Here is a 25,308-nt window from a genome sequence, read left to right as displayed (position 1 = left end):
TGTTCTGCAAGGCAATTAATGCTCGACTGTCAGAAAGGTGGAAATAAAATAAAATCTGCAACTAGTAACACATTTTAGCCTTCCGTAATTATGTGAATGTATTTTAATTCACTTGATAGCTCCCAGCCACAGAAATCTGTTTTGTTTTCATTTGACGTGAGAGCAGTAAATGAAGAGGAAACAGCAAAATCACTAAATGTAAACACAGGTCACATGGAGACTACTCACTTCCCCACTGTAACTCAGACTGCTCTGCGCATCAGCCCCTGGATCTACAATATTTCCGAACCGGGGCAATATCCCGCCACTCACTCATTCCAAAAATATGTTCATTTTGTAGCACACGTCTTTCTGAAGAGTTTGATGCATAAAACATGTGTTTGAGGAAATGTAACATGTGTTATTTGGTTGTAAGTGTGCCAAAGTGCAGTGCCTTGTCTCGTCACACAGCATTATCACACGTCACTGTACTTCGTTCTGTGGAATTGAAACATGTATATTTTGTAATGGATGCCATCAAATCATATTTAGAACAGTGGAAATTAAAATGTCCTGTGGTGCCTCTCCTGCTTACAGTCGGCCGGTTTGACACCCTGTCCTTTTTTTTTTTTTTTTTTAAAAATAACTCTTCAGAAAATTTGCACTCTTTATTCCCTATCACTTAACAACTTGCTGCTTTGTGTGACATAAAATTAAATATAGGATACATAAACCCAGTAAAGACATGAGACAAGCAAGACAATACACATTTCTTCAATCCTTAGCTCCTAGAATTTTGCTCTCTAATCGAGCTACAGCTTTACATGGTGTGCTTTCCTTTCTGCGAAAGAATCTATTACCTCAAAGTTCTTCAAACGTTTTGCTACATGAAAAGTCGAAATGTCGTTGTCTAATACTGAGAAAGCTGTTAATACAAATAGGACCCAAGACTGGTGTGGTTTCCCGATCTGATTACGTCTATTTTGCACCGTCTGCTAGATAAAACAAAATCAAAAAGTAGTAGTATGAAATTTTTATACAAACTTGGAATCGTCATATTGTTCCATAATTTTTGTGATGTACCCGTTTCTCCTCCTTCCTCTTTCTAACAAACAGTCTTGTCATCACTAATTCCGTAACTATTCCTGCCAATGTCAAAGCTTATTTGCAGTTTAACATCACTAACTTTGGAATCACCGGTTTAGTTATCCTACGATTATTCTCCAGTCAGGCATTGTTACATGTTTGTACAACGCGTTTTCCGTGCTTCTTCCAGAACAGAACTTAATGCGGCTGCTAGCCGGGGACTGTACAAACTGGCCCTTACTAGTATAGTGATCTGACCAAAACTTTTGTGTCAAAATTTCATTTTCTTGGATACACCGAGAAGGTAATACGTAATCTTTCTTACCTGTTATTCGTTTATTTCCACTCCTGTAGTCTGAATCTATGGATGTTGCAAGTAATTATAACAACACTCATCACTCGCAAACCCAATCAACCACACAATCAGACAGCAGTTGTCATTCATCCGTTTGGCCTTAATCCGCTCAGCTTGTATAGCCCTTTTTGTTTGTAGGAAAGTTTGTTTCTACATGCGACGAGGATTCCCCTGACAGAGACATCACGTACACTATGCACACATTCACAGACCAACTTACGATTCATTCAGAAATCAACTTAGAATGCGTTCAAAAACTGACAGGAATGCATTTCAAAGTCATATGAATAAATACAGTAACATGTGCTGGATGCTAGTCGCTTTGTGAAACAAAGTCCCTTCCCTCAAGAATATGAATTTTGCCCCCCCCCCCCCCCCCCCCCCCCTCTCCGCCCTCCTAGATCTGGGCCTGCTGCGCACGCATGAATCTGGCAACTTGGGCACTCCAGTAAAATTTTTACCAGTAGCATCTAGCTGCTTGCTGTGACTGCTTACACAGCCAACAGTCACATTTCTGTAGCCAGAAGCGGGAGAAGGTACTACTAAGCTGCACATGCACATGATCCCGCTCGTTACTGCTAAAATGAATCTAATGTAAACAGTTGTGACGTCACACTCATCGGAGGTAATTTGTTGTTACAAAGCATTGCATAGTCTTCATAAAGCCTTTGACACATTTTGCTGTTGGCAGACGCTTGTATGAGCACTGTGTTTTGTCACTGTATATGGCGTATTTCCTTTGCAATTGAAGTTTTATTTTCGTTTTTTCTCTCATTCATGTTTTATTGCTGCAGTATTATTCTGTAGTAGTGGGATACAGTAATATCCTTTGTTAGAGTATCGGTTTTTACCAGTCAAAATTATAAAAATTTGACTGCAAACAAAAACAATGGAAAATTCCTGGAATTCTAAAAAATTCCCGGTTTTCTCCCGGATGAAAAAATTCCCGGGTTTTTCCTGGATCTCCCGGTTGTCCCGGGTCGTACACACCCTATTACAATCTTCGCTAACATTGGCTACATAACAGTACTGTGTATTGTAACAATATCTAACCATTGTGAATATTGTGTTGATCCATGTGGAGTGTTGTGTGTAGCGATTATTAATATTATTTACAAAAATGAGCAAAAAGGCTGTACCTGATCCTTGTAGCAATTTTCCCACAACTTTTGTGTCACTTCTGGGCTGCATTAATCCAAAGCTGGCTGCTCTGAGTGGAGGAGGTGGGGCTTTCCTCGGCACCCAATGTGTCACGAGTCGTTCACAAGCTTCTGCCCCCACCATTTTCCACTCAGGGGCCAAGTAAAAGTGTGCAACCAGTACTGAAAATGGCTGAAGGCAAGGGGAAACTACAGTTGTAATTTGTTCTGAGGGCATGCGGCTCTACTGTATGGTTGAATGACGATAGAATCCTCTTGGGTAAAATATTCGAGAGGTAAAATAGTCCCCCATTTGGATCTCTGGGTGGGGACTACTCCAGAGGATGTCATCATCAGGATAAACAAAACTGGATTCTATGGATCAGAGCATGAGATGTTAGATTCCTTAACTGGGCAAGTAGACCAGAAAATTTAAGTTAGATATGGTGGATATTAGCAAAGGTTGATGGCATGAGGAACAGGTCTTCTGGTTGGGTGAGAACAGGGCAATACATACAAAAATCAAATAGTGGTAATGCAGGAGTAGGTCTAATAATGAATAATAAAATAGGAAAGTGGCTAAGCTACTATGAACAGTGTTGTGAATGCATTATTGTAGCCAAGATGGACACAAAGTCAACATTGACCACAATAGTACAATTTTATATGTCAACTAGCTCTGCAGAAGATGAAGAGATGGAAAGAATGTATGATGAGGTTGTTGTTGTTGTGGTCTTCAGTCCTGAGACTGGTTTGATGCAGCTCTCCATGCTACTCTATCCTGTGCAAGCCTCTTCATCTCCCAGTACCTACTGCAACCTACATCCTTCTGAATCTGCTTAGTGTATTCATCTCTTGGTCTCCCTCTACGATTTTTACCCTCCACGCTGCCCTCCAATGCTAAATTTGTGATCCCTCGATGCCTCAGAACATGTCCTACCAACCAATCCCTTCTTCTAGTCAAGTTGTGCCACAAACTTCTCTTCTCCCCAATCCTATTCAATACCTCCTCATTAGTTACGTGATCTACCCACCTTATCTTCAGCATTCTTCTGTAGCACCACATTTCGAAAGCTTCTATTGTCTTCTTGTCCAAACTAGTTATTGTCCATGTCTCACTTCCATACATGGCTACACTCCATACAAATACTTTCAGAAACAACTTCCTGACACCTAAATCTATATTCGATGTTAACAAATTTCTCTTCTTGAGAAACGCTTTCCTTGCCATTGCCAGTCTACATTTTATATCCTCTCTACTTCGACCATCATCGGTTATTTTACTCCCTAAATAGCAAAACTCCTTTACTACTTTAAGTGTCTCATTTCCTAATCTAATTCCCTCAGCATCACCCGACTTAATTTGACTACATTCCATTATCCTCGTTTTGCTTTTGTTGATGTTCATCTTATATCCTCCTTTCAACACACTGTCCATTCCGTTCAACTGCTCTTCCAAGTCCTTTGCTGTCTCTGACAGAATTACAATGTCATCGGCGAACCTCAAAGTTTTTACTTCTTCTCCATGAATTTTAATACCTACTCTGAATTTTTCTTTTGTTTCCTTTACTGCTTGCTCAATATACAGATTGAATAACATCGGGGAGAGGCTACAACCCTGTCTCACTCCTTTCCCAACCACTGCTTCCCTTTCATGCCCCTCGACTCTTATAACTGCCATCTGGTTTCTGTACAAATTGTAAATAGCCTTTCGCTCCCTGTATTTTACCCCTGACACCTTCAGAATTTGAAAGAGAGTATTCCAGTCAACATTGTCAAAAGCTTTCTCTAAGTCTACAAATGCTAGAAACGTAGGTTTGCCTTTTCTTAATCTTTCTTCCAAGATAAGTCGTAAGGTCAGTATTGCCTCACGTGTTCCAACATTTCTACGGAATCCAAACTGATCTTCCCCGAGGTCGGCTTCTACCAGTTTTTCCATTCGTCTGTAAAGAATTCGCGTTAGTATTTTGCAGCTGTGACTTATTAAACTGATAGTTTGGTAATTTTCACATCTGTCAACACCTGCTTTCTTTGGGATTGGAATTATTATATTCTTCTTGAAGTCTGAGGGTATTTCGCCTGTCTCATACATCGTGCTCACCAGATGGTAGAGTTTTGTCATGACTGGCTCTCCTGATGCCATCAGTAGTTCTAATGGAATGTTGTCTACTCCCGGGGCCTTGTTTTGACTCAGGTCTTTCAGTGCTCTGTCAAACTCTTCACGCAGTATCTTATCTCCCATTTCATCTTCATCTACATCCTCTTCCATTTCCATAATATTGTCCTCAAGTACATCGCCCTTGTATAAACCCTCTATATACTCCTTCCACCTTTCTGCTTTCCCTTCTTTGCTTAGAACTGGGTTGCCATCTGAGCTCTTGATATTCATACAAGTGGTTCTCTTCTCTCCAAAGGTCTCTTTAATTTTCCTGTAGGCAGTATCTATCTTACCCCTAGTGAGACAAGCCTCTACATCCTTACATTTGTCCTCTAGCCATCCCTGCTTAGCCATTTTGCACTTCCTGTCGATTTCATTTTTGAGACGTTTGTATTCCTTTTTGCCTGCTTCATTTACTGCATTTTTGTATTTTCTCCTTTCATCAATTAAATTCAGTATCTCTTCTGTTACCCAAGGATTTCTACTAGCCCTCGTCTTTTTACCTACTTGATCCTCTGCTGCCTTCACTATTTCATTCCTCAAAGCTACCCATTCTTCTTCTATTGTATTTCTTTCCCCCATTCCTGTCAATTGTTCCCTTATGCTCTCCCTGAATCTCTGTACAACCTCTGGTTCTTTCAGTTTATCCAGGTCCCATCTCCTTAAATTCCCACCTATTTGCAGTTTCTTCAGTTTCAATCTGCAGTTCATAACCAATAGATTGTGGTCAGAATCTACATCTGCCCCAGGAAATGTCTTACAATTTAAAACCTGGTTCCTAAATCTCTGTCTTACCATTATATAATCTATCTGAAACCTGTCAGTATCTCCAGGCTTCTTCCATGTATACAGCCTCCTTTCATGATTCTTGAACCAAGTGTTAGCTATGATTAAGTTATGCTCTGTGCAAAATTCTACAAGGCGGCTTCCTCTTTCATTCCTTCCCCCCAATCCATATTCACCTACTATGTTTCCTTCTCTCCCTTTTCCTACTGACGAATTCCAGTCACCCATCACTATTAAATTTTCGTCTCCCTTCACTACCTGAATAATTTCTTTTATCTCGTCATACATTTCATCTATTTCTTCATCATCTGCAGAGCTAGTTGGCATATAAACTTGTACTACTGTAGTAGGCATGGGCTTTGTGTCTATCTTGGCCACAATAATGCGTTCACTATGCTGTTTGTAGTAGCTAACCCGCACTCCTATTTTTTTTATTCATTATTAAACCTACTCCTGCATTACCCCTATTTGATTTTGTATTTATAACCCTGTAATCACCTGACCAAAAGTCTTGTTCCTCCTGCCACCGAACTTAACTAATTCCCACTATATCTAACTTTAACCTAGCCATTTCCCTTTTTAAGTTTTCTAACCTACCTGCCCGATTAAGTGATCTGACATTCCACGCTCCGATCCGTAGAACGCCAGTTTTCTTTCTCCTGATAACGATGTCCTCTTGAGTAGTCCCCGCCCGGAGATCCGAATGGGGGACTATTTTACCTCCGGAATATTTTACCCAAGAGGACGCCATAATCATTTAATCATACAGTAGAGCTGCATGTCCTCGGGAAAAATTACGGCTGTAGTTTCCCCTTGCTTTCAGCCGTTCGCAGTACCAGCACAGCAAGGCCATTTTGGTTAATGTTACAAGGCCAGATCAGTCAATCATCCAGACTGTTGCCCCTGCAACTACTGAAAAGGCTGCTGCCCCTCTTCAGGAACCACATGTTTGTCTGGCCTCTCAACAGATACCCCTCCGTTGTGGTTGCACCTACGGTACGGCCATCTGTATCGCTGAGGCACGCAAGCCTCCCCACCAACGGCAAGGTCCATGGTTCATGGATGGATGGATGATGACGTAAAAGAAGTTATTCAGATAGTTTGGTTAGAGGAAAATTTAGTTGTGGCTGGGGCTGGTATTCGATATTAGGATAAGGAAGAGAAAAAAAAGTAGGTGAATACAGACTGGGGAAAGGAATGAAGGAGAAAGCTGCACAGAATCATCACTAACAGTTGGTTTAAGTGTAGTGAAAGAAGAGTGTATACATGGAAGGGACCCCAGAAAGTTTCAGATTGATTATATAATGATAGTACACAGATTTCGTAATAAGATTTTAAACTGCAAGACATTTCCAGGGGAAGATGTGGACTCGGACCACAATTTATTGGTTAGGAACTGCAGCTTAAAGCTGAAGAAACTGCAAAGAGGTAGGAAATTAAGGACACGGGACCTGTATAAGTTGAAAGAAACAGAAGTTGTCGAGAGATTCAGAGGGAGCTTTAGGCAATGACTGACTACAACAAGAGAAAGGAATACAGCAGAAGACAAATGGGTAGCTTTGAGAGGTGTAGTAGTGAAGGTAGCAGAGAATGAAATAGGTAAAAATACATGGCCTAGTCGAGATTCTTGGATATCACAGGAGATACTGAATTTAATTGATGAAGCAGGTGAAAGGCAATACAAAGATCTAAAAATTGAAATTCACAGGAAGTGCAAAATGACTAAGAAAGAATGGCCAGAGGATGCACGGATATAGAAGCATATATCACTAGCGGAAAGATAGATACTTCCTACAGAAAAATTAAAGAGGCCTTTGAAGAAAAGAGAAGCAGCTTGTAATGTCCCCACAGAAAATACCCTCTACCACGCACCAGTTAATCATTGCCAATCAAACCATCCACATTCATTCACTGTGGAAAAGTATCTGATCTGATTTTCTAGTAATATATGCACCGACAGCTCGTCGACGCCAAAGTATTTTCTAGTGCGTTTATTCTTTGGAATAACAGAGATACATATATGTATTCTCCAAGGTTGTTAGACTGGTAACTAGAACAGCTTCGGAAGTATCTGTTGAAAGATTGATGGGTTTATAAAAGAGACATATTTGCTTTTCTTCTCGCTAAAGCGAGCTATTAACATTTGTGCCACTAGCGGGTTGTTTGAAGAGAAAGAAATTGTAACGGAAAATAATTAAGACTTGGGACCAACAGAAATCTGGACATGTAATGGAGATGGATTGAATATACAATTTCCTTCATAAATAAGGTTTGTGACCCCTTTTATTCTGGAGTGAATGAACGAATGAGTTCTTTGTCTGAATCACTGATGATCGCGTTGGCCCTGTAATTAGTGGGGAAGTTTCAGCTGTGTCGAAGAGAGCCTGCAATCACCGAGTCTTTGTTAAATCGTCCAAAAAGGCTTCGTACACATCTGGAATTCGAAATCTTTCGTAAAAGGAACGAATTGTTCAAACGATTGATTTTCCCAACTGAATGCAGCGCTTAACAATAACAATAAATGTGAAGATCTCTTACAGCAAGCCAGCCGCTGAATACTAAGACGAAGGGCTCCACCAGAGATTCTATTGGGCTGATTTCACGTAATGAAATATTATATTTAAAACTGTACATAGATAAAGGAGAGAGAGAGAGAGAGAGAGAGAGAGAGAGAGCGAATGAAATTAGAGAAAATACTAATAATCCTCCATTAGTCTAACTTTTCGCCTGTCTTATCACGGATCAGCCTAAAGACAAAACGGGAGGCCCTTACTTTACTGTATAGATTTATGTGTGAAAGTGAAGGGATCTTAAAGGCAACAGATACACGTCTATACAGACAAGACATTACACAAAGTTAGCGGCAAGCTGCATGCATTCATCATTCAGCATCTATTCTTCTTACATTAATACATTATAATGGCCAATCCGTGACAGGACACGTTTTTGGACATTGCTAAAATAATTTTGTTCTCTGTTTCATGTGAACTACGACGAGCTAACTTAACTGACGCTTGGAAAAGAGAGGAAATACTCGCAGTCAACTTAAGTGGATCTACAAATAAGAACAGCACGCTGTGCGCAGAGTAAAGGCCAGATCTATAATTTTATTATTAAAGCTTGCTAGTGTACATGAAGTATACGCTTTTCTGTTTAGTATTATTGGATATTTGAACATTGATTAATTGTGTTCATGTTAGATGTAGTTTGATTGACCTGCCCCAGTTGCATTTATCTGTATAAGTACAGTAAGAAAGTAGCCACAGAAGTACTCTTGTGTGAACGGAGTTACATACAGTGACAGTAGAAGGGAGATTATGACAGTAGAACATTTATATGGTTTTAACTAGGGCAATGTTTAGGATTAGTCAAGCAGAGCATAGCAGCACGCAACAGCCTTCAGCTGTTAGCACTGATAATGATGATGTAGTAAGATTTGTTGTAGAACCGATTGCTACAGATAGCGCAATCGAACGCCCTGTAGACACGGAGGGACATGTAACAGCAAGTACGCAACATGGATTAGATCCATGGTAATTATCATGAGACAGATGCAGATGATAACCGAGAGCATGAATAATATGAAAACCGACATTAACGCGAAGTTAGTTCAGTTACTGAAGGGCAGGAAAATCTGAAAACCGACATTAACGCGAAGTTAGCCTCAGTTAATGAAGGGCAAAATGATTTGAACGCGAAATTAGCCTCAGTTACGGAAGGGCAGGAAAATCTGAAAACTGAGATTAAACAGCAGTTACAAGACAGTTTTTCCGAATTAGAGCAGCGGATAGAGGCGAAGACCAAGGAACTCAAAGATCAGGCCGCAGAGACGGAACGAAAATTAACGGCACAAATAGAATTGGTGAAAGCTCAATGTGAGGAATCTACTCACCGCGTACGTGTAGAAATGAAGGAGTATGTGGCTATTAAGGTAGATACTGTACGGGAACAGGTGGAAATGGTTCCGCAATTAGTACAAAAGCAAGACGCCATGTCATGTGCAATTGCGCAACTTCCTGAATTGGCACGTACGCAGACTAACCTAAAGGAAAGTGTTGAACATCTGACAGAGTGTCAGGACATTATAGACCACCAAATTAACGTATTATCGGGTAAATTATCCGAAATCACATTAGAAAACAAAAGGCTAATGTGTGAAAACGTTGAGCAAAATGTTAAGGCAGCATTCCAGAGTTTATCTGGCAAACAGGAAGAGAATTTGTTTGCGAAAGGACTTGAGGAGGTGCGACAGCAGTTAGGTGCTGATTTCGAGCATTGGAAACAAACGATAGAAGAGTCGATGCGCGCTTCACAACAAAGCTCAGAACAAATGAATACAGGCCAGCAGCAGAAGTTGGCAGCGACTATAGAGCCAGTTACTGCACATTCGCACACGATACCGACTTGTGTAAGTAACTCAAACATTAAATTGCCACGAGCTAGTTGTTCGCGTGAATTCTTATCTAACGGAGATTACAAAAGCCTTTGCCATGTCGAAGAAAAAATGATAAAGCATCGGCAATTCCAGATTTTTAACCCTGACAAAAGGGGGGTCCATCCAATTGTTTTTATTCGAAGTTTCAGAGGAGTGCTACTCAGAAATTGGTCGGAGTGGCAGAAGATCAGTTTTGTTACAGGATATATACAAGGTTCGGGGGCGATCTGGGCCTCGGACATGACTTCTGTTTGCTCGACATATGACGATTTTAAGAAGGCGTTTTTAGCAAAGTTCTGGTCAGAAGGGGTACAGGAACGCCTAAGGTAGGAGGTGCTCTACCCAGAGCCTTTCTCCTTTTCGAAAGGAAGCCTTAGAAAGTATTTCGAAAAATATATAAATAAAACAAGATACTGGGACAGACCTATGCCCTTGCCAGACATAATAAACATACTTAAGGCAAGACTACCAACTAGCATCCGGAATCAATTGATTTACGGCAACGACAAAGACTTGGAGTCGTTCCTCACGACGTTAGACCATATGGATATTATCGAAGAGAACAACCAGAAAGCCCGTAATAACAGATTCCAATATAGGGAGATAGACCCTCTACCAAACGGTAGGCAAGGGAATGAACAGAGATCGTTAAATAATGGAGAAACCCCTCAAAATCTCAATAGTAATCCCGGCAATGGTCCTGCGAGGCGAGGGGCTATCCAAGGAACAACAGGAATGGGAAAAGATACAATACCGTGTGGGGGAACGAAAGGAATTTCAGACCCCAAGCCTGGAATAATAACAATAATAGAAAGTGGAATCAACCGGGGGGAATGAATTCAAATAACCAACATCAGTGGGGACGGACATCGACGAATCAACCGGTAATTACCGAAGTGACGGATGATGTCAACCAGCAGACAAATCAAAATCCAACAAACTTGTAAGGACCCACTCGTGCCCCGGAGGAGCGGTCAACAATTGGTTGAGGGGCAACAGGATATGTGTACCCATGCTAACGTATAATGATGGACGATTACTGGCAGATGAACTGACCGAGGACTTAGAACCACAAGATGAGGATAAGGAACAGGTGGCAGTAGCCGAAGCGCAAGTCATTTTGGAGACCGTACCTATAGTGGCGGTTTTAGACACAGCTGCAACCACAAATGTTATTTCGGAGGCTCTATTCAACAAGATCAGAAATATAAGACGAGTACCAATTTTTCCAGTTCAAAATTGCAGAAAAATAGGCGCCGTTGGGGCTAGATTGGCTAATGTAAAAGCGCAGTCACTACTTAGTGTAGAAGTCGGAAATGTAGCAATATTAAGCACATTCCTTGTTGTGAAAAATTTGGTGGTAGATTGCATTATCGGAGTCGACAGCCTACGTCAATACGGATGCAGAATAGATTTTAAAATGAAAAATTTGGTTGAATGTTAATAAACAAGAAATTGAGTTGGAGTTGTTGAAAAAAGAAAGCCTTACGAGAAAATATAATAGTGGGATCAGTGTGCAAGTAATCAGGACGGCACAAAATTCGAAAGAGCACGTAATTAATGAGTTCCAAGTCAAAGAAGATTTCGGTCAATTAGTGTTGGAAAAATTAAATGAATCCGACTGCATTATCGAAGATCAGAAGAAGCAGCTCAAAGAATTATTATTAGCGTATGAAAACGTGTTTGATGAAAGGCCAGGAGTTATTAGGGGATACATATGCCATCTCTATTAAGCCGCACGAAACGTATTGTAGAACTTTCTATCCTGTTCCCTGGAGGTTACAGGCTCAAGTTCAAAAGGAAATAGATCGCATGTTGAAATGGGGTTTGATCGAACCCTCTACAAGCCCATACTGCTCCCCATTGTTGGTCGTGCCAAAAGCAAATGGGACTGTTAGACTGGTACTCGACGCCAGAGAAATAAATAAAATCATAATTCCAGTGAGAACACATACGGAAAACATAGACAAACTTATACAACGGTTCCAGGATGTTCAATATTTGACGAGCATTGATTTGCGGAGCTCTTATTGGCAAGTCAAGCTGGATGAGTCATCAAGGAAATATACGGCTTTCATTTATTCCGGAAGAAGTTACCAATTTACTGTAGTTCCTTTCAGACTCAACATTAGTGCTGGAATCTTTATAGCAGCTCTAGATTATGCACTAGGCCCAGAACTCAGAAGCAGGATAACAGTGTTTGTTGATGATTTGCTTATTGCATCGAAAACTTGGGAGGAGCATATTACCTTACTGAACCGAGTGTTGGACGTGTTCAAAACCACGGGAATAACTGCTAACCTACAGAAATCCCATTTTGCAGTAAACAGAATCAAGTTCCTGGGACATATAATTGACGCAAAGGGTTATTTTCCCATAACGACTTGAAAAAATTTAATGAAGATTAGAAGATAGGGAGGAATGGTGTTCCGAGTGACAGAGATGAACGTTCGTAAAAACATAACAATAAACTGTGTGTGTGTAGTGTTAGAAAACTTTAAACCGAAATAATTAATCAGTGACACAGATTATAGAAATAGTGACTAACTATTACTATCTAGTGCTGCAAAGAAGATAGTGGAGATAGGCTTCACCTGTGTTTGGGTAAACATGGAACTTTAGCATTGCTAATGTCATCAAGATTTATAAAGGATCTGACTGACCTTCAAGAAGAATGAAATGTTTCCCGCAAATGACGCTGCATAATCAAAAGAGGTTCCTAGTGAAGGTTTATATATAATTTCAAGTGCACGCTTAGATGTGTAAACGTGTGAAGGGATGCGTTTAGGCAGTGAATCATGAGTGACGGTTAACGCCGCAAAGATAATTTCCCGCGGAAAACAGTTGACGTCGGCGCGAGAGTTAGAATCGATATAGACGACACAGATATGCTTTGTAAGAGACTCGCATCAAACGCGAGGGTAAACTGATTGATGTTGAACTTTAAAAAAAAAAAAAAAGTGTTATAATTAGACGTTAAGAGTTCTTGATTTATTGTTGAATGTTAAAAGAAAGTAATATTCATAGAATGAGTAGTTATTTAATGAGTCTTGTTCGTTTTGGAATTTTGTTTGAAAAATCCATTTCCATATATGTGCATGTATGAACGCCGGATGAATCAGAGAATAAATGAAAGAAGTGAATCCGCATTCCTCAATGCTAATAACTTTTACATTACAGCAATCAAGCGGAGAAATATATGTATTTAGGATAAAAATTTTTTGAGTATGACTTTTCAAGGAAATGATGGATTATGTCTTTGTATAAAATGAACCACACTTTCCATTATTCGATGATTTGAATCCAAAATCTACTGTAAGTTGCATGAATCCTTTAAATTACGAAGAATAAATCATTGACAGAAATGTGTCAGAATTTTTGGACTTATAAGCACAAGTGGGGATGCAAAGTCCAAAAGAATATTCAAACTAGAGTAAATATGATGATGTTTTTGGCAACAGCATTAGTCAATGGCTAAATTCCTTGCAGTACATCGTAAGAAAAAGGATGCATGAAGCCATAGGGATTTTGTTTTCAAAAAGGAGAATCTTGGACGGTGCAACCTAACCAGTTCTTTTACAGGAAGAGTTTCCCTTTTGGTCATTGCTAATTCTTTTGGAATGAATGTTGCATGTGAAATCTGGTATCCCTGTCCCTTCTACTCTTCCCATTATGGGCTGCGTAGAAGACCGACTACAAATGTGGACGTCGGGGACATGCAAGATCCGGGGGAGTTTCAGCACCGCAACGGGACATGCAAGATCCGGGGGAGTTTCAGCACCACAAGATATTGTCCTAGGAACAAGATTGTAAAACGAAAACTCACGTTATTTATTGTAAAATGTTTTTTTGCTAGAGGCACAAATCACTCTTCTCCAAATCATTATAAATCGATCCCTATCTTTCCTTTAGAGATCAATTTCAAAATTATTTTTTCTCTTCTGTAGGCTTTCCTATCTTCTATGTACCGTAGGCTGGGGGTCTAGGCTTAAGAGGTTTTCCAAGGTTTCCCTGCTTAAGAAAGTTCCCGAATGGGTAGACCCTGATAACAGTTTCATGAAAGATCATCTTCCTTGGTTGTGCACAGCAGACATAACACCTTGATGCACGTAAAAGCAATACAGCCGCGGTACCTGTCTCTTCATTTCTTCTGTTTTCAATGTTTCTTTTCTTCGTCTGTCTTAAACATAATATTTTTTTTTCAGTCGGAGGACTGACACTCATCACTTCCGGGTTATCCACACGAATAGATAGCTCGCGAAGTGTGTTCGGTAAATCAAAATTAAGCTCACAAACTTCGCTCGCTGCGAGGAGCATTGTAATGTCCCCACAGAAAATACCCTCTACCACGCACCAGTTAATCATTGCCAATCAAACCATCCACATTCATTCACTGTGGAGAAGTATCTGATCTGATTTTCTAGTAATATATGCGCCGACAGCTCGTCGGCGCCAAAGTATTTTCTAGTGCGTTTATTCTTTGGAATAACAGAGATACATATATGTATTCTCCAAGGTTGTTAGACTGGTAACTAGGACAGCTTCGGAAGTATCTGTTGAAAGATTGATGGGTTTATAAAAGAGACATATTTGCTTTTCTTCTCGCTAAAGCGAGCTATTAACATATGTGCCACTAGCGGGTTGTTTGAAGAGAAAGAAATTGTAACGGAAAATAATTAAGACTTGGGACCAACAGAAATCTGGACATGTAATGGAGATGGATTGAATATACAATTTCCTTCATAAATAAGGTTTGTGAACCCTTTTATTCTGGAGTGAATGAACGAATGAGTTCTTTGTCTGAATCATTGATGATCGCGTTGGCCCTGTAATTAGTGGGGAAGTTTCAGCTGTGTCGAAGAGAGCCTGCAATCACCGAGTCTTTGTTAAATCGTCCAAAAAGGCTTCGTACACATCTGGAATTCGAAATCTTTCGTAAAAGGAACGAATTGTTCAAACGATTGATTTTCCCAACTGAATGCAGCGCTTAACAATAATAATAAATGTGAAGATCTCTTACAGCAAGCCAGCCGCTGAATACTAAGACGAAGGGCTCCACCAGAGATTCTATTGGGCTGATTTCACGTAATGAAATATTATATTTAAAACTGTACATAGATAAAGGAGAGAGAGAGAGAGAGAGAGAGAGAGAGAGAGAGAGAGAGAGCGAATGAAATTAGAGAAAATACTAATAATCCTCCATTAGTCTAACTTTTCGCCTGTCTTATCACGGATCAGCCTAAAGACAAAACGGGAGGCCCTTACTTTACTGTATAGATTTATGTGTGAAAGTGAAGGGATCTTAAAGGCAACAGATACACGTCTATACAGACAAGACGTTACACAAAGTTAGCGGCAAGCTGCATGCATTCATCATTCAGCATCTATTCTTCTTACATTAATACATTATAAGCTGTATGAATATCAAGAGCTCAGACGGAAAACCAGTACTAAACAAAGGAGGGAAAGCTGAAACGCGAAAGGCGATAGGAGTATATAGAGGGACCATAGAAAGGAAATGAACTTTAAGGCAATATTATAGAAAGGTAAGAGGATGTAGATGAAGATGAGATGGGAGATATAATACTGTGAGAACAAGTTGACAGAGTACTGAAAGACTTAATTCAAAACAAGGCTCCTGGTCTAGATTACATTCCGTCTCAACTACTAATATTCTTGAGAGAGCCAGCCATAACAAAACCATTCCATCTGGTGTTCAATATGTATTAGACAGGCAAAATACTCTCAGACTTCAAGAAGAATGTAATAAATCCAATTCTAAAGAAAGCTGTTTCTGACATGTGAGAATATTACCAAACTATCAGTTTAATAAGTCACGGTTGCAAAAAAATTCTTTACAGAAGAATGGTAAGACTGATAGAAGCCAATCTCGGGGAAGATCAGTTTGGATTTCGTAGAAATGTAGGAACACATGAGGCAATACTGACCCTATGACTTCTCTTATAAGACAGGCTGAGTAAAGGCAAATCTATGTTTATAGCATTTGCAGAGCTGGAGAAAGCTTTCGATAATGTCGACTGGAATACGTTCTTTGAAATTCTGAATGTAGCAGAGTTAAATACAGGGATAGAAAGGCTATTTACAGCCTGCACAGAAACCAGATGGCAGTTATGAGAGTTGAGTGACATGAAAGGGAAGCAGTGGTTGAGAAGGGAGTAAGACAGGGTTGTAGCCTATCATTGCTGTTATTCAATCTGTACATCGATCCATCAGTAAAGGAAACCAATGAAAAAAATGGGAGGAGGGATTAAAGTTCAGGGAGTAGAAATAAAAGTGTTGGAATTTGTAGAGAAAGCAAAGGACTTGGAGGAGCAGTTGAATGGATTGACAGTGCTCTGAAAGGAGGATATATGATGAACATTACCAAAAGCAAAACAAGGGTACTGGAATGCAGTCAAATCAAATCAGGCAAAGCTATGGAAATTAGATTAGGAAATGAGCCACTTAAAGTAGTAGATGAGTTTTGCTATTTGGGCAGTAAAATATAGACTGGTAATAGCAAGAAAAGTGTTTCTGCAGAACAGAAATTTGTTAGCGTCAAATATACATTTAAGTGTTAGGAAGTCTTTTCTGACAGTATTTTTCTGGAGGATAATCAGTTCTGACAAGAAGAGAATAGAATTTTTTGAAATGTGGTACTACAGAAGAATGCTGAAGAATGCTGGGTAGGTCATGTAATTAATAAGGAGGTACTGAATAGATTTTGGGACACCATCCAACTAAAAGAAAGGATCAGTTGATAATACATATTCTAAGACACCAAGGATCACCAATTTAGTATTGGGGGAAGTGTGGGAGGTAAAAATTGTAGAGGGAGATGAATACAGTAAGCAGATTCAAAAGGATGTAGGTTGCAGTAGTTATTCGGACATGAAGAGACATGGGACAGAGTGACACAGAGAGCTGCATCAAGCAGTCTTTGGACATCAGACCACAACAACATGCACGAGTTTCATAATGTCTAAGTACAGAAGGAAGTCACTGATTCAGATAACTATTTAACACAAATCAAAATCATGTTCCTACCGAACAGATCCAGACCTAAGGTGAATGATTTCCAAAGCTTAATACAAACTGCCTGATGAACACCGAAGCTTCCACTCATGACATGCAAAATGAAGATCTCAAGGTGTGGCCGGACCTCCACAAAACATTCCAAACATCAACCATGAAATTAAGACCACCACCCACGAAACATTAACATGAATGACAAGCAATGAAGCTGTCAATAGGTGAATCAAGGCATTGAATCACTGGAATGGAATCAAACAGTTGAAAGGGGGGAGTCAAAAACAATTCACTGCAGAAAAAAGTGCCTGGAACAAAAGCAAGCTTATAGAAATAGAGCAGGATATCCAGAAAAACAATGCCTGAAATTTCTACAAGACATTCCATGAGGATTTATCTGGGTATAAACCCTCTTAAATTGTGTTTCTGAGTAATTAATGGAAAACTAGGGATAAAAAATAAAGGGAACTGCATGATACTAGCTGGTTATTTTCAAAATTTACTGAACTGTGATCCGCCAGTGGAAAGGTTGCGTTTTCAGAAGCCTGTACCAAACCTAGACTCTCATCCCCAAAAAATTCAAAAAGTAAGAGAATTAAAGCACTTAAAAATAACAAAGTGGCACAAGAGGATGGCATATTTGCCAAAATGTTAAAAATAGGAGGAGATGACATCATAAGAAGAATTTATGTACTCTTAATTGAAATATGGAAAACAAATGATTCCATAGGCCTGAAGAAAGTTATTGTTGTGATTCGCCGATCTTTCAAAGTGCCGCCGCGCAGTTACGCGTGTCCTCTAAATGCGGCGCTGTCTGCCAGCCATGCAGCAGCAGCAGCGCTGCCTAAGCAGCCAGCCAGCCAGCGGCCGCTAGACTCGGACTCAGTTATCATTTGACTGTTAAAGTGTACACATGTCTTACTCTGTTTACTTGATCTGTGACTTTCATGTATTGCGTCTTCCTTGAAATATATTTGTTCAACTTGAAGTTATAACAGTTATTTACATCTGTTACATAAAAAGGTGGTAGGGCAGACCCCAACAACTACAGAGACTCTGTCAGTTACAGACAAGGTTCTATCCAAAGCTCTCTTAAACATAGTTGAACAGCAAACAGATCATTTGATTGCTCAGTATAAAGCAGGCTTCAGAAAAGATAGATCATGAACTGAGCAGATTTGGTGTCCAAAGACAACACTAAGGACACATCGAACTATCAACACATATGTCACATTTGTGGGCTTTAAGAAGGCATATGACTGTGTTGATAGACAAACTGTTTTGGACACTTCAGAAGAGCTCAGAGTGTACACGAAAGCTAGAGAATTTATCTGCCACACTCTCACAAGTACATACAGGAGTTCGACAAGCAGATGGCATCTCCCAGCTTCTTTTTAACATTGTATGAGACAAAGTTATTAGAAAATGGGGGAAAGAAATCAAGGGTATAAACATCAGGACCTTGGGTCAGAGAATCAAAGAGAAGGTCCTAGTTGTTGCTGACAATCTAGCTAACTTCACTATGATTACCAAGAAAACAATATAGGCCATAGAGAAGTTACACAAAACATAAGCAAAGACAGACCTCCAAATATCATATGAGAAGACTTACTTGAAGGAAAATTTACATAAAAACTCATTTGAAGGAAAATTTACATAAAAATGTCTGATGATTCCCACTACAAATGAAATATGGAATAATTTCATGTGTGTCCTCTTTTTAAATATCTTGGTCAAATCATGGTATGTCTTTGGTGAGACAGTAAAGTCAATTTACAAAGAGCCACCAAACTCCAGAAAGTGTACAGAATAACATGGAGTCACTACAATAAATGAGTAACGTCTGGAACTGTGAAACATCTACATTACAAGATAGACATAATGCCTTAAGCATTACATACCTCAGAAACTACATCTCTCGGTCATTCAAAAATTGATGAAATGCCAAAGGTAGAGAGAAATATTCTTATGAAAATGTATGGACCCATTAATAAAAATAACATATGGATTATAAGAAAACTACAGACCAATAAAGAGCAGTAGAACAGTTCGCTGATACAATACATAGATGACACTTGAAGTTTTAAGGCCACATTTCCAGATCAGACAACACTAGATTAATAAAAAAATCCTATTTAATATATTAAGTTAAAAGAAGGTTCATGGTGTGGGTTCCTGTAGTCATGTCCTAGTTCATGAACCACGGGCAACGTATGAGTGGCCAAGTAAGTGGTCCCGACAGTCGGGATACCAGTTACTTTGGAATAAGGCCGGGCATCTCGGACATATTCTGAGTCGTGGTCACCTTTGTGCTCATACGGCAAAGACTACCAAATCCACCGGTTAGTCCCTCAGCCGTTAGGGGTAAAACCCAATGGGACTCGGGGCAAGTAAGGCTAGCAACCTGCTTCCCTGGTACTCTAAATATGATGCTGGCAATAATCAGAGCAAAATGCCTCAGACCTTTGGAGGTGACAGAGTCCCACCTCTAACTGACAAACCAGGGACTCCTAAGATACGACTTGGCAAACAAATGGTAATGAGATGGGGAGCTATTAATATCAATGGGGCTACTCTGGGAAGAAGGTAGAGCTGGCAGAGGCTGCAAGTAAGATGGGGCTGGACGTTTTAGCTGTTAGTGACATTCAGGTAAGGGGTGAGAAAGAAGAGGAAGTGGGAGAATACAAGGTCTACCTGTCAGGCGTCAAAGCAGGAATAGCACAATGGGGTGTAGGGCTTTACATCAGGAAAGAAATAGAACCCAGCATAGTTGCAATAAGGTATGTAAACGAACGACTGATGTAGATAGATTTGACAGTGTCTAGCAAGGAAATTAGGATTGTGTCAGTATATTCGCATTGTGAAGGGACAGATCAAGATAAGATGAATAGTTTTTATGAGGCACTCAGTGATGTAGTTGCTAGAGTAAAGGACAAGGACAGTGTTCTGCTCATGGGTGATTTTAACGCCAGGATTGGAAATCGAACAGAAGGGTATGAAAAGGTTATGGGTAAATTTGGAGAGGATATGGAGGCCAACAGGAACGGGAAACAACTCTTGGATTTCTGTGCCAGTATGGGCTTAGTAATCACAAACTCCTTTTTTAAACATAAGAACATTCACCGGTATACTTGGGAAGGCAGGGGAACCAGATCTGTCATTGACTATATAATAACAGATCAGGAATTCAGGAAGGCTGTGAGGGACACACGTGTATTCAGGGGATTCTTTGATGACACTGATCATTATTTAATCTGCAGTGAAATTGGGATTGTGAGGCCGAAAGTGCAGGAGATCAGGTCCATATGTAGGAGGATAAGAGTGGAGAAACTTCAGGATAAGGAAATCAGGCACAAGTACATAACAGCGATCTCAGAAAGGTACCAGTTAGTTGAATGTAGTCAATTACAGTCATTGGAAAAGGAATGGACAAGGTACAGGGACACAGTACTAGAAGTGGCTAAAGAATGTCTTGGAACAGTAGTGTGTAAAAATAGGATGAAGCAAACAGCTTGGTGGAATGATACAGTCAAGGCAGCCTGTAAAAGGAAAAAGAAGGCGTATCAAAAATGGCTACATACCAGAACCCAGGTAGACAGAGAAAGTTATGTTGACGAAAGAAACAAAGCCAAACAGATAATTGCAGCATCCAAGAAGAAATCGAGGGAAGACTTTGGAAACAGGTTGGAGACTATGGGGCAAGCTGCTGGAAAACCATTCTGGAGTGTAATTAGCAGTCTTCGAAAGGGAGGTAAGAAGGAAATGACAAGTATTTTGGACAGGTCAGGAAAACTGCTGGTGAATCCTGTGGATGCCTTGGGCAGATGGTGGGAATATTTTGAAGAGTTGCTCAATGTAGGTGAAAATGCGATCAGTAATGTTTCAGATTTCGAGGTAGAATGGGATAGGAATGATGATGGAAATAGGATCACATTTGAGGAAGTGGAAAAAATGGTCAATAGATTGCAGTGCAATAAAGCGGCTGGGTGGATGAAATTAAGTCGGAACTCATCAAATACAGTGGAATGTCAGGTCTTAAATGGCTACACAGGGTAATTGAAATGGCCTGGGAGTCGGGACAGGTTCCATCAGACTGGACAAAAGCAGTAATCACACCAATCTTTAAACATGGAAACAGAAAAGATTGTAACAACTACAGAGGTATCTCTTTAATCAGCGTTGTGGGTAAAATCTTCGCAGGTATTGTTGAAAGGAAAGTGCGAGTATTAGTTGAGGACCAATTGGATGAAAATCAGTGTGGGTTTAGGCCTCTTAGAGGTTGTCAGGACCAGATCTTTAGCTTACGGCAAATAATGGAGAAGTGTTATGAGTGGAACAGGGAATTGTACCTATGCTTTATAGATCTAGAAAAGGCATATGACCGGGTTCCTAGGAGGAAGTTATTGTCTGTTCTACAAGATTATGGAATAGGAGGCAAACTTTTGCAAGCAATTAAAGGTCTTTACATGGATAGTCAGGCAGCAGTTAGAGTTGACGGTAAATTGAGTTCATGGTTCAGAGTAGTTTCAGGGGTAAGACAAGGCTGCAACCTGTCTCCACTGTTGTTCATATTATTTATGGATCATATGTTGAAAACAATAGACTGGCTGGGTGAGATTAAGATATGTGAACACAAAATAAGCAGTCTTGGATATGCGGATGACTTAGTTGTGATGGCAGATTCGATTGAAAGTTTGCAAAGTAATACTTCAGAGCTAGATCAGAAATGTAAGGACTATGGTATGAAGATTAGCATCTCCAAAACGAAAGTAATGTCAGTGGGAAAGAAATATAAACGGATTGAGTGCCAAATAGGAGGAACAAAGTTAGAACAGGTGGACGGTTTCAAGTACTTAGGATGCATATTCTCACAGGATGGCAACATAGTGAAAGAACTGGAAGCGAGGTGTAGCAAAGCTAATGCAGTGAGCGCTCAGCTACGATCTACTCTCTTCTGCAAGAAGGAAGTCAGTACCAAGACTAAGTTATCTGTGCACCGTTCAATCTTTCGACCAACTTTGTTGTATGGGAGCAAAAGCTGGGTGGATTCAGGTTACCTTATCAACAAGGTTGAGGTTACGGATATGAAAGTAGCTAGGATGATTGCAGGTACTAGTAGATGGGAACAATGGCAGGAGGGTGTACACAATGAGGAAATCAAAGAAAAACTGGGAATGAACTCTATAGATGTAGGTCAGGGCGAACAGGCTTAGATGGTGGGGTCATGTTACACGCATGGGAGAAGCAAGGTTACCCAAGAGACTCATGGATTCAGCAGTAGAGGGTAGGAGGAGTCGGGGTAGACCGAGGAGAAGGTACCTGGATTCGGTTAAGAATGATTTTGAAGTAATAGGTTTAACATCAGAAGAGGCACCAATGTTAGCACTGAATAGGGGATCATGGAGGAACTGTATAAGGGGTGCTATGCTCCAGACTGAACACTGAAAGGCATAATCAGTCTTAAATGATGATGATGATGATGATGATGATGAAGAAGGTAAAAATCACTTAGTTGCAAGAACTTAAGCAAGACAGGAATGCCACAGAAGATACCCTCAGAGAATGTGGAAAGTCACGACCAAAGCAATGCAAGAAACAATCCACCAAATCCACGAAGAGATTTTGGGAAGAGGAGAAGAAACAGAATCTGTCAGACTAAGCTAACAAGGTCAAATGCACTCTTTAACTGGTCATAACAAAGAAAGAAGGAAGAGAGAATAACAATAATAGACTACTGTGTGACTTCGGACTTAACGAAAACTAAAATACAGTGTATTGGACATCACAACTATGGAGAAAAACTGGTCCCAGTTATTCATGGCACACTGGGTGCAATGTCAAAAGATCTCAGTGGACACTTGAAAACCACAGGTATTGATAAAATAACCACCTACAACTACAAAAGACACCTTGTTGTGCTCTGCATGCATCATCTGCCGATAAATCATGCAGTCCTAGGTATTTGGGAAGTGTCAAATGGGTGATATAACATGAAAGCAATCACACTGATCTTGTTTGCTGTGTTCCGTCTTGCTACTTTTGTAGACACAGTAGCAAATTAAAAATATTTGTATATATACATATTTAAATACCTGCTTGATAGTCATACAATGCTACTGCAGTATAGCCAGTATCTTCTACTTCATACAATGCAGTATTTTCTGATTGCAGATTATCTTCTATTGTAGGTGGTAGCAGCTGTTCATCAGCAACTGTGCTCTGGTTTGTGACTGCTGGCTCTGAAATTAGTGGGTTCTGTGTAGTCGTGACTGTTGGTGTAGGTGGGCTCACTTTGTCAGGTGGTTCTGCAATTTCTTCTTCTTCTTCTTCTTGTCCGTGATGTACTGAGGGAGTCACCAGCTGAGGAAATATAAACAGCTTTAATTTAATACATATCCCTTTGATATTTACATACATTAAAAGTACACTTATTGATAAAAAACTTACAAAGTAAATTTCTGAGTGAAATAACACTAAAATTTCACTTGATCCATAATTACAATAATATTCAAAAAATTTCAGCCCTCTGCTCCAACAGATTGCCATATCACTGTCTGTCTCAGGCACCTAGATATTTAGTCCAGTCTTGTGTATAGTGATGCTGTTAGTATGTGCTTGAGCAAAAACATTAACCTTGAAACAATGTGTCCTGCAAAAACTGCATACAGTTGTTACCACTAACATGTAACAACATTACATAAAATCAACCACATTAATCCAGAAAATATTTGCTCATACATTATTCACAGATATTTGTCCAAAAATTTTCTGATACCACAGATGATGAACACAGGTGTTTTCACAGCTTCAGCTAAGATAAAAGAATATTTTATATAATGATGTCGGATAATATTTCATAATCTAAACTGCACTCCCTTCATATCAAATGGATGCACTTGTTATTCATGTTGAGGGTTTTCACAGACAAGCACTACCTTTAAACCTAGCACACAAAACGATCTCCCTTGCCATATCTTCACATCCCCTAATCCTCCCACCATCCTAAAGACTCTGTTACAAACGAGTGACCCCCTCATCACCCAATATCACCCTAGACTGGAAAAACTGAATCATATACTTCACCAGGCCTTTGATTGTCTATTATCATGTCCAGAAATGAGGGACGTACTACCTAAAATCATTCCCTTCATTCCTAAAGTGGTATTCCATTGTCCTTTCAACCTACACAACATCTCGGTCCAACCCTAAGCCACACCTTGCCACAGGGATTATTTCCCCGTGGAAGACCCAGGTGCAAGACCTGCCAAGTCCACCTACCCAGCATTTCTTACTCCAGTCCTGTTACAGACATATTGTATCCCACTAGAGGCAGGGCCATCTGAGAAAACAGCCACGTCATAGATCAGCTCTGCTGCAATCACTGCACAGCTTTCTATGTCGGTGTGACAACCGACCAACCACCACCACCAGAGAATAAACAGCCACTGCCGACTGTTGCCGAGAACAAAGTTGACCACCCATTGGCACATCTTGCAGCTGAGCACAACGTGCTCAAGTGCAGTGACTGCTTCACAGGCTCGTCCATCTGGATACTTCCACCCACCGACAGTTTTTCTGAACTACGCAAATGGGAGTTATCCTTGCAACATATCCTTCACTCCCACAACCCTTCTGGCCTCAATTGTCGTTAACCCATTGCCCGTCACCCACCACCCAAAAGTTTCCCCTTCGCCTGTCCCTTCAACACTGCTCAATCCGTATCTCCACATCACCTCCATTGTGCGCTACACCTCACCAGCCCCGGTACCTGTGTATCACATGTCTCACTCTTGCACCTGCCAGCCCTCCATCCTGCATTTCTAGCAAGCCCCCCCTGCAACCCCTGTCCCTCTCCCCCCCCCCCCCCCCTCCCAAAAAAATCCTTCTCCATCCGCCAAAATACATGTATATTTGTTCTCTAGCTCGACAAAGGATTTATTCTGAAAGCTAGCAATTCTCCTTCTTTTTAGTGTGTGCCTGACGATGACTCGAGGCTTCTGCCATTTGGTGAGTGGTCTCCCTTGCTCCTAAAGATTTACATTCTGCCAGACTCCTCCTTACTACATTTATACCACCTAGTGGTTCTCTTCCATTGTAAACCCTGTGTTGTCTGTCCTTAGTTACTGTCTCATGATTTACATCTACTTTGTCTCTCTTGTACTATCCATCCACATCTTTCCCTCTCGCTTTATCACCCACAACCTTAACTAGCACCAACCGGTGGGATCACGCGTGCCTTTTTTAACATTCAGTAGCACCAGTTGTGAATACGGATTGGGGCTAAGAAATGAAAGAGGAAGCCGCCTGGTAGAATTTTGCACAGAGCACAACTTAATCATAG

The 25,308-nt window shown here is 40.3% G+C and overlaps 1 protein-coding gene across 1 annotated transcript in view; it reads right to left on the bottom strand.

The window, feature by feature from the left end:
- Positions 1 to 25,308, bottom strand: part of LOC126185132 (src substrate cortactin-like) — a 158,592-nt gene that overhangs the window by 16,367 nt on the left and 116,917 nt on the right. Inside the window, exon 10 of the mRNA XM_049927959.1 lies at positions 23,060 to 23,327. Coding sequence (XP_049783916.1) covers positions 23,060 to 23,327 — 268 coding nt within the window. The remainder of the gene's footprint in view (positions 1 to 23,059; positions 23,328 to 25,308) is intronic.

Source organism: Schistocerca cancellata, chromosome 4 (genome assembly GCF_023864275.1).
Source record: "Schistocerca cancellata isolate TAMUIC-IGC-003103 chromosome 4, iqSchCanc2.1, whole genome shotgun sequence".
Lineage (NCBI taxonomy): Eukaryota > Metazoa > Arthropoda > Insecta > Orthoptera > Acrididae > Schistocerca > Schistocerca cancellata.
Note: the sequence above shows the minus strand (reverse complement) of the source record. Positions and strands in the feature narration are given on the sequence as shown.